The sequence below is a fragment of the Carassius carassius genome, chromosome 10 (assembly GCF_963082965.1).
Source record: "Carassius carassius chromosome 10, fCarCar2.1, whole genome shotgun sequence".
In the NCBI taxonomy this organism is placed as follows: Eukaryota; Metazoa; Chordata; class Actinopteri; order Cypriniformes; family Cyprinidae; genus Carassius; species Carassius carassius.
This window is the reverse complement of record NC_081764.1, coordinates 31,397-42,500: the sequence shown is the minus strand read 5'-3', so window position 1 is coordinate 42,500 and position 11,104 is coordinate 31,397. Positions and strand designations below refer to the sequence as shown.

General features: G+C 37.9%; 1 protein-coding gene across 1 annotated transcript in view; it reads left to right on the top strand.

Annotated features, from left to right (window-relative positions):
* The window catches only part of aamp (angio-associated, migratory cell protein), a 28,125-nt gene extending 17,508 nt beyond the window's left edge, over window positions 1–10,617 (top strand). Inside the window, exons 4-11 of the mRNA XM_059559552.1 lie at window positions 782–921; window positions 1,006–1,150; window positions 1,231–1,314; window positions 3,230–3,345; window positions 6,573–6,667; window positions 8,757–8,847; window positions 8,932–9,086; window positions 10,488–10,617. Coding sequence (XP_059415535.1) covers window positions 782–921; window positions 1,006–1,150; window positions 1,231–1,314; window positions 3,230–3,345; window positions 6,573–6,667; window positions 8,757–8,847; window positions 8,932–9,086; window positions 10,488–10,563 — 902 coding nt within the window. The 3' untranslated portion in view covers window positions 10,564–10,617. The remainder of the gene's footprint in view (window positions 1–781; window positions 922–1,005; window positions 1,151–1,230; window positions 1,315–3,229; window positions 3,346–6,572; window positions 6,668–8,756; window positions 8,848–8,931; window positions 9,087–10,487) is intronic.
* The last annotated feature ends 487 nt before the right edge of the window (window positions 10,618–11,104 follow it).

Here is an 11,104-nt window from a genome sequence, read left to right as displayed (position 1 = left end):
AACTGGTATTACGACACCTGTCGGGCCGGGGCTAGTAATGCTAATGCTAATTAAGGTTGATATCTCTGCAGCACTATAACTTGACATTTTTTTAATGACATCATCGCCCTTATTTCTTCTCATTCTTTTGATGCGTGTAGGTCATTTTTTGGATATTTTTACCTCAATTTTTGCACATGGCACCTTTAAGTACAGAAATTGAAATAAGAAATTTAAAAACATTTTTTTTCATAATATAGATAGATCAATCCTCATTAAAGTTACAAAAGATTTTCAGTCTTGATCAGGGAATGATTTTCACTTGTTCTTTGATTAAAATTAACGACAGGCAGCAGGTTTATTAGGTTTATTAGGCTGCTGTGTGTTTAACACCAAACGTACACGGATCTAATACACTGATAATACGGTAACATACTGACATAGTTTTGTGCATACTATTTGCAAGAAATACCTTTTCAGCCCAGAAACAATTTTTCTGCAGTGAAAATGCACTGAATGGTTTTAGAACAGACCCAAACTGGGAACCCACACCTGGACCGTGGTTCTCTGTGCTTCAGATGTGTTCTTTCCTTTCTTGTGGTTAAATGGTTAAAATCACATTAAAATGCAAACGCAGGATAATTAACCGAAAGTGGAATCGAGATGCACATTTCTTATTGAATACCTGGTAATGTAAATTTGGAACCGGTTCACGAAACCCAACCCTGGTCAGGATGAGTTAGGGTTAGGGTTGTGCTCGGTGTCCATCAGCACAAACCTGGTTCTCTCTGATTCACGGCAGGTCACAAGGATTCGGTCACATGTGCTGCGTTCAGCTCCGACTCCAAGCTGGTGGTGTCTGGTGATATGAGCGGTCTCATTAAGGTCTGGAACGTGGAGAACAAGGAGGAAATCTGGTCTTTTGAGGTTGGAGACCTGGAAGTAAGTTAGAAGCACATTGCCGGTGCTCTGCTTGCGTTGCTGGTGTTTGTGGAGAGTATTTGAAGCGTGTGTCTTGCGCTGCAGTGGTTGGAGTGGCATCCCTGTGCTCCGGTGCTGCTGGCCGGAACAGCTGATGGGAACGTCTGGATGTGGAAGATCCCGAGCGGAGAGTGCAAGACATTTCAAGGGCCCAACTGCCAGGCGACTAGCGGGAAGATCCTTCCTGACGGTGAGAGCTGAGGCTGTCAAAAGACTCTGAGTTACTAACAGACTGTTGTTCTGTCTTCTAAGTGTCTGTCTGTCTTACAGGAAAGAGAGCAGTTGTGGGCTACGAGGACGGAAGTTTTCGTCTGTGGGACTTAAAACAAGGCAATGCCGTTTATGTCATCAAAGGTAATTCATCCTTCACACACTTTCCTCCGAGGGTCATTGGTGCCTTTACGGATCGTGGTTCACACGTAAATGAAAGTTCTGGCATTTACTCGCCCTCGTGTCGCTTTAAACCTGTATAGCACAAAGGGTTCAGGTTTTTTTTTTTCTCTCCTAGTGTTTGCTTTTGTCACGTCACAGGGGTCCAATGTAATGCTTCTGTTTTGAGGACAAAAGCAGTCTTCAAAATAACATCTTTTGTATCATTCAGGTTTAGAAAAAGTTTAAAGCTCTTTACTATCAATTTAGTGTCAAGCCATTTGAGATGTTTTGACCACAGAAGTCACCAGGCCCAGATTAACAGTGTAGAGCCCTAGGGTGACCACATTTAAAGTAGAACCCCCCCCCCACCCCTACCAAAATATTTAAGAGCACTGTCAAAAAATTCAGGAGCACGTTCTGATCAATAACAAGAATTAGCCTGGGATACCTGCTTCCTTAAGCTCTCACAAGTCACCTCTTGATGCGTCCTTGATAAAGTGGCGGAGCAAGAACACATCCGGGGTTAGAACTGTATTTGGCTAGATGTGAACTTTGAGTGGAACTGTACTTGGGGCGCTGACTGATGACGTTTCATAAGAACGCAAGTACAGACAAGAACACATATTGAGAAATGAATACTGTCAAAGTCACCTTTATTTATACAGAGCTTTAAACAAAATACATTGCGTCAAAGCAACTGAACAACATTCATTAGGAAAACAGTGTCAATAATGAAAAAATGATAGTTAAAGGCAGTTCATCATTGAATTCAGTGATGTCATCTCTGTTCAGTTAAATAGTGTCTGTGCATTTATTTGCAATCAAGTCAACGATATCGCTGTAGATGAAGTGTCCCCAACTAAGCAAGCCAGAGGCGACAGCGGCAAGGAACCGAAACTCCATCGGTGACAGAATGGAGAAAAAAACCTTGGGAGAAACCAGGCTCAGTTGGGGGGCCAGTTCTCCTCTGACCAGACGAAACTGTCTGTCTTTATGAATGGGTAATTGAATCATTGATTCACTAGATTCATTTAAAAACACAGGTTCATTCATAAATTAAACACCGCTTGGAGATACACAGTGGCTCAGTTGTGACTGTTTGAAACTATTTTCGTTGAAGAAATAGAACAAAATCAGGCAATATTGTTAGTTATACAATTGTAGTTCACTTAATATTAACTTATTGTTTATTGAACTGTTGTTTTAATTTATTATCATTTACAAACTCCCTTAATAATCTTTAAATCTGTCACTTTAGTTCTTTGCAATCTTACAAAGTTCCATTTATTACCAATGAATCTCTTATTTACACCCTGTCTACACTCTGTTTGTTATAACGAGGATTAGTGAGCTTGCATAACTCAGCAATAAACAAAACTCCAGTATTTTGAGCAGTGAGTGGATTCTGAATAATATTGCATTCATTCAATACAGCAACATGTCTGCAAAAACAAGCAAGTAGAAATCTTTGAAGCTCCCCTGAACGCAAACACATTTATGCTAACCGGATCACACACAGTACTTTTCGATCGCAAATGTGACTAAAATGATTTTCAGGTGATTTTAAATCACTCAGGCACAACAAGAAGTGAAATAAATCTGAGATGGATCAGGTTGGTGCTCACATGCGTCTAATCACACACACCCGAATCAAAGCCAAATAAAGCCTCTGGTCACACACTGTGTGAGTGAACTTTGTGTCACGTTTCAGCACTTTTGAGTGTTTGACTTCTGTAAAAGCACAGTATGTGAGATAATGACACAATCACATAGGCAGAAAATAAGAAAAAAAGTTATTTGTTACATTGAGTTTTTGGCTCTGAATCTATTTGGGTTGTCATCAGAAAAGTTCAGTGTTCATGCTACAGAAGAGATTGTAGCCGTGTTGTTTTCTCAGGTCATGATGGTCATCAGGGAGCGCTGACCTCTATGGCGTGCAATAAAGAGGGAACGCTGGTTCTGACCGGGTCAGTGGATGGTCAGGCTAAACTCTTCAACACATCCACTGGGAAGGTGAGGAGAGTTACGGCTGTGCTGACATCAGTTTTATTATTACTTGTGATACTGTATTTCTTTGTTACGTGTTTATGTAATGGAGCAGGTTAGTCAGAGTTTCTCTGACAGATGAGGCTGTAGTAGTGCAATAAAAAATACTTTTTGTTCTCCATTTTTCTTAAAGGGGTCATATGCGATTTCAAGTTTTCCTTTCTCTTTGTTGTGTTACAAGCTGTTTGTGAATAGATAAGATCCCTAAAATTGCAAATACTAAAGTCTCAAACACGAAGAGATATTCTATATAAAAGTTAAGACTCGTCCATGCCCTCCTAAATCTCCTCGTTCAAACACACCCCACATGTGTACGTCACTGTGTGGAAAGATTTGCGTAATGCTACTGTTCCAGAACAGTTCAACCCAAATATTCAGATGTGTGCAGTGCATTTATGGAGGATGAGGACTGTTCCCTGATCCTGGGTGAGTAGACTTTGTCCTAAGTGCTAGACTAAGTGCTTTACATAAAAGAAAGTAAAATAATAATGAAGAAAAATAATAACAAGAATAAAACAAGTAATTTTAAAACTTTTAAAATTATTAAAAAATTTACTTATTTAAAATGAATTTAAAATAGTTAGAAAATGATTTTACAGTAAAAAACAGTGAAAATATAGTGCAATCAGTTCGGACATTGCACAGTGCTCATTCAATAAATGCACAGCTAAACAGATGAGTTTTAAGTCTAGATTTAAATGTGACTAGTGTTTTAGCACATCTGCTCTACCATGAAGCCTGTTCTGACTCAGACTGTAAGTATGTTTTTTATATTTAAAGGATTTGCCACTGAAGATTCAAACGCGAGTTTTGAGGAGTGTACAGTAGCACTTGTTGTTTGTTATTTCTCTTAAAAAGACAGTATAAATCATTATAATCCGTAATTATGTCCCTACTGGATGCTACAAATGCCTCGTTTGTAATGGGTTTTACTGGTTTTGTCTCGTTGTGCCGGTGTTCTGACGATTTGTGCAACCCTGTCAGATTTTGCTACCTCCCATTAAAACAGATGGTAGCATAATTCAGAAGCAAAATCCTTTATTAACATGTACACTACCCTAACCCTACCCTTACAGTAAGATAAATTCAGTGTTGGTAGCATAATCTGACAGGTAGCATTATTTGTTAAAACACCAGGAGACGGCATCACAGTACGGAGAGGGGCATAACATTTCCATCACACTTGAGGAATTCGGCCAATCACAACGCACTGGATATCTGGCCAATCAGAGCACACCTCACTTTTCAGAACGACGAGCTTTTGTAAAATCGACGTGTTTCATAAGACGGGGCATAGAGGAGAAACAATAATGTACATTTCATTACACTAAATACACAACATCATGTTCTTTTTAGCAACATCATATGACCCCCTTTAATGAATTTTATTTAGTTTGTGATAGTTTAAATGCTTTGCTACCTTCGCTACCTTTTCCCCCAGCACATTAACATCAGAAGTTAAATGTTCACGCAATGACATGTCAAATATGTGTTTATTGTTTGATTTGATTTGCCTTTATTGTCTCCTGATGGAGAAATTAGTCTTGGGCATTCGGGATAACAGATGCACACAATATACATATAACACAACATACATCCCCTACACACAATTTATCACCAACCCACACCCCTTATTAGTTCTTATTCAATATTTTAATAGAAAGTGGTACAAATGAAAATTTAAACCTATTCAGTCTACAGTTTGGTAACCTGTACCTTCTACCTGAGGGCATCATCTCATACTCACTGTAGAGGACATGATTCGCATTGTTAGTAATTTTTAAACTTTGTTTCCTCACCGCCTCCTCAAAAAGCTCATTAAGAGTGGTCGGTGGCACTCGTCCAATTATTTTTCCCGCCCTTTTAATCAATGTTTGGAGCTGTGATTTTAGTTTAACTGACAGGTTACCAAACCAAGCTACCATACCATACAATAGACTCAATAGCTGCCTTATAAAATAGTAACATAATATCCTTGTCAACACCATGAACTCTTAGTTTCCTCAAGAAATATAGACGCTGACATATTCTTGAGGAAACATACTCCACTTGATTTGACCACTGTAACTGTTTGTCTAATTGAATTCCTAAATATTTATATGTTGTTACTTGTTCAATCGGTACTCCTTCAATTATAATAGGGCTTTGATCGCCTATAGACCTAGGGGCAAAAATCATTTCTTTGGTTTTATTAACATTAAGGAGCAAGCTATGGTTATTGCACCACTTATCCATCTCCTCTATCTCCTGTATGTAAATACCAATGTCTGATTTGTTGTAGAGTAAACTAAGTATGGCCGTATCATCTGAAAATTTAATAATAAAATTATTCCTACCTATAGTTCTGCATTCATTTGTATATAATATAAAAAGTAAGGGCGAACTTACACAGCCCTGAGGGGCACCTGCACTTACACTAATCATATCAGAAAGAGTGGAGTTAACTCTCACCTGCTGCTTCCTTTCTGTCAAGAAAGAGCCATACCATTTAATAATGAAGGGGTTCACTTCCATCTGCTGTAGTCTACTTAACATTATCTGCGGAAGAATACAATTAAATGCAGAACTGAAATCCATAAATAATAAACGAACATAACCTGATGGATTTTCCAAGTGCTTTAAGAGGGAATGTACAGTTGTAATTAAAGCATCATCTGTACCCCTGCCATTATTATAGGCAAATTGGTACGGGTCCAAAAGATGCTGTACCTCACTCCTTAATTTACTAACCATTATACGCTCTAAAGACTTCATCACTATAGATGTCAATGCTACTGGTCTATAGTCATCATTTTGCTGTGGGCATGATTTTTGGGGCAACGGAATGACAATTGATGTCTTCCAGATAGTTGGAATAATACATGTATCCACAGAAAATTGAAATAAGGTTGAAATAAGAGTTAGCTCATCCGAGAATGTTTTCAAAATAAAAGATGAAATTCCATCAGGTCCACTAGCCTTATTACTATTCATCTTTTTAAAAACTGCAGTGACATCTTTCGGGTTAATTATTATTCTATCCTTTGTATTATGAGTGTTTCCAGCAGCACTGTGACGAGTGTCCAGTTACAGTTAGGGTTCATTTCCAAGCACTGGACATTGATGTAATCTGATGTAGATCATCACTTGAACACCATCATTGAGCTTCATGTGTGAGCCCTGTAATGTGATTTATTATTTATTTTTTTCTTTAGGTGTTATGCTCATTTTCCAGTGAAACCAGTGAAGCAAAAGACTCCATGCAGGAGCAGGATTCCAACTCCGTGGAATCTGTGGGATTTTGTAATGTGTAAGTAAAGCAAATAGTCTATTAATACAATATATATAAATAATCTATTTACGCAAGTAATTTTCAACAGGGCATCAGTTTTTAGATTTGTTTTGATGTGCTTTATCGTTGTCCAAACCACATTTGGTGGATCTATTGCAACTCTACTAACCTCAATGATTGCATCCAGTACCATCACAGCCAACTAGTGTTACGTTTGCTAATGAAAACTAATATGAAAAATGTTTGTCACACGGTTTTTTCCCCTGATGAAAATGAGACTATGACGAGACAATAATAAGCTCAGTAAAGGGGTCACGTGATGCGATTTCAAGTTTTCCTTTCTCTTTGGAGTGTTTACAATCTGATTGTGCATAGATAAGATCCCTAAAGTTGCAATCATTAAAGTCTTAAATCCAAAGAGATATTCTTTATCAAAGTTAAGACTCGCCTCGTTTAAACACGCCCCCACGTCTACATCACTATGTGAGAATATTTGTGTAATGCTGCCCAAATGTTCTCACAAATAAAGAAGGCGTGGTTTCAGTAACACCTTCAGTGTTGGAGCAGTTGTGTCATGGAGATGTGTGTGTATCTAGGACAAAGCAAGAGACCTTTATTTGTTCTTTTGAAAGTAGATGCATTTAGGAATCTTTAAGATTACTTACAACAGAACAGCAACGCAGTTTATGGACAACCATTTCGAGAACCTAGGACAGGAAGTCATTCTGACTTTACTACGACAATGGGAGCTTCTGAATTAGCTACTGGAAGTTTGTTTTATTATTAGTTGAAGTATTTGCTATTGACTTTTCAAATGCAGAGCTTTGTGTGTGTGTGTGTGTGTGCGTGTGCGTGTGTGTGTGTGTGCGTGTGCGTGCGAAAGAGACAGGGTCATTCACATCACAGTAGGGTCAGTTGTCTTAATCGTGTAAACACATACGAGCTTCATCACTGTCACGCCACTCTGTTCCTCTTTCAGCTTGAACTGATGTGAATGTCTTTACATTTATTTTGAAAGATGAAGCTCTCGTTTATGAAAAGGGTGTCACATTTCTGACGAGTGCTCGGGGTGTTCAGCCAATCACAATGCACTGGGTCAGTTGGCCAATCAGAGCAGATTGTGCTTGTCAGAAGGAGGGGCTTTGTAGAAAATGTGCTTTTGAGAGAGGCGGGGCATAGAGGACCTACAATAATGGACAGTATTTGAACAAATAATGTGTTTTTTGAACATTAAAATACACCAAATATTGATCTTTAAGAAAGCATCATATGACCCCTTTAAACGATAACTGAGACTAAATAAACATGCAATATCATTGACTAAAAAACACAAGACTAAAATGTAGTTAAAAGGACAAAAATAATTACCAAAATCATTTTATTTATTTTTTAAAAAAGGCGACCCAAAACATTTCAGACTGCTGTAAAAGACTCTATGAGAGTGTTCATGTTTGCGGTTGCCAGATATCAACAGCTGAAATCCCCCAATCAGAGCTTTTCTGATAAACTGATACGTGCTCTTCCTGGCTTTTTGCTTTATGCAATCTGGCAAACAATCAAATGTGCTCTCTGTGATCTGAAAACACTAACATACTGTACTGTACAAGTACGCTGGAAAATGAAATGTATAAATTAATTTTCCAAATCACAACAATCATTGCAATTAAAATTTAGTAAAATATTTTTCATAGTTTTAACCATTATAGAGTAAGATGAAAATATGATGAAAATGTGTAAGTTTCCACTGACTAAAACTAGACTAAAATGCTCAGACATTTAGTCGACTAAAATTTGACTAAAACTAAAACAGGACAAGTTGACTAAATTTGATAAAAATAAAAAGTTGCATTTGACACAGGACTAAGACTAAAATAAAAATAGCTGACAAAATGAACACTGCAGCTGATGCATGTCTCCAAGCACAAGGAACTTTTTTTTTAAATAAATTTTTTTTAAAATAACATCTTTCCACAATCTGTGCTGCAGCCTGGAATCATCAGCCCAGAGGAGGACGTTCCCCTGAATCAACCTTAAACATCAACACTGCTCTTTAAAAAAAAATCTGTATCGTATAAAGCACTGTTAGTAAACATGACTTGACTTTCAGGTTACCCCTAGTTGCTGTTGCATATCTGGACGGAACCCTGGCCATTTATGATATGAATTCACAGAGCCTCAGACATCGGTGTAAACATGAGGTAAAAGCTTAGAATCCATATATAGGCACTTTTCTCATTTCATCCGTGCGTTGTTGAATCTCTGTGTGTGTGTGTGTGTGTCAGGTGGGTGTAGTGCACCTGCAGTGGGAGGAGGCGTCAGCGGTCATCTCCACCTGTAATCTGGCTGGTGTGGTCACTCTGTGGGACGCCAGATCAGGAGTCATGATGTCAGAGTACCGCGGACACTCGGCTGAGATCCTCGACTTTGTGCTGAACAGGTTAGTCTGTTAAACTGAGTGTGTCCAGTTCTGTAGGACGGGCGGGTGATGTCGTCGTTGTCTGTAGGATGAAATGCTCAGAATCGCTGAACAGAGTGAACAGTGTTAATATTATGTAATAAAATGTAAATGATATAAATAAAGCTGTCAAAGTCAATACATCAACAGGAGATTAAATGTTTTAGGCTGTTACCTGTTTAACATGGTTTACACATTTACCTAATTAGATATTAAAATGGTTATTGATCTTTGTTGTTGTTTTTTTAAGACTAGGCATGTGCACAATGACTACTTTCATCAACATTTCAAATCAATGTTAATTATTAGATAAATTCTATTTAAATAAAAATTATAAAAAAAATAAGGATTTTACTATTCCAGTAGCCAAATCTAATACTGAATGCCACAGAAAATGTTAAATATGCAACTTAGTTGCCCTGTCATTATACATTGAGTTATCCACTAAAAAATTTAATGTTTTGTCATTTTGACCACAAAAACAAAACACGAAAGTAAATTTTTTAAATGTAGCATGTAAAATTTAATTTAGCGATCTTTTAGTGGTACATAAGCCTTTGCGTCATTTCTCTCCAGGTGCAAGTGTTAGTTTGTGTGTGTGTGTGAGATTTTAATGTGCTGCTTTGCATACGAAGTAAATGTTGTATCATTATTTATTACTAAATGTGTCAATAAAATGTTGAACAGTGTTAAAACAGTGTTTAAACAATAACTGTGCATGTGCATCTTGTGCACTTTGATATCTGCTATTTTTGACCAAAGTAAAATGACCGCAACTAAAGATATTTGACAGTTTTAACTAAACCTCTGTTTGCACATGCACTCGTTTACAGTGCAAATCATTTCTGTCAATGCATTTCTCACAACTAATAGTTTGGGAGTCAGTTCAGTCAGTGGATGTGGTCGTCACCCCTGTAAATGACTGATCGGTGTGTACAGAACAGTGTTCAACACCCAACTGTGAATTGAGAACTGAATTTCGCTGCAGTTTGTGTGTGGCCGTAGAGTCAGTGTTAATTATTTTATAACCGTTTACTTTGATACTGGTAACAAGTGGAGAACTTTGAAATCTTCCTCCATTAGTATCATATACACCAGATCACTGAACTCTGCTGTTTTGTTTTCATTCTTTAAAAAAACTGGTTGTGTTGAAGGGGAAGTTCACCCAAACATGTAAAATCTTACATCATTTTCTCAACCTCATGTCATTTCAAACTTTCACCCATCATCATAACACAAGTGAAGATCTTTTTAATATTTACTCATCATTTGAAAAGGTTAGACATGCTTTATTGACCTGATGTGTTCTTTCTCTATCATGGATAAATATAAATGTGTGCAGTATCTCTTTCATATGTTGGTGTGTCTGGTCCGTGTTCACAGAGACGCATCAGTCGCCGTCACCGCCGGAGGAGACCATAACGCCAAAGTGTTCTGCCTGCAGAGACCCGACCGATAGAGACCGTCTTCATCTGGATCCTGGTACACTTCAACAACTGAATACCTCCCCACTGACACAGTCACCTAAATTATATGGCCAAGAATATGTGGATTTGATCTGTTTTAGTAATTGTTTTATGAAGTCAATACTTCACCATACGGTGATATTCTCAAGAAATGTGTGCTTCAAACTGTGTTGCATCACCTTCGTGCTGAAGTAGAAAACGACCCTCCACAAACTCTGAAGCACACTTTTCACGAGCGTGTCACTGTGTGGAGAAGCTTTGAGATTTGTCTTCATGGAAATTAGTGGAATAATCACACCTGTTAATCAGAAGGGGATGTCCACACTCGTTAGGCCATGCAGAGTACATCAAATTTGATTAAAAAAAGTTTTGGGTAAAAATGCACTTTTACTCATGGGTTCAGATTTCAAGACCGTTTAGTTGGATGGTCAGATTAAAGATCTTCCCTTTTGCTGTTGTTATGTGTCTGTTTGCAGGTTAAGGCACCGCTTTTGTCGTTCTTCTCTCACCACTAGCTGTAAACTGTTAGCAGAC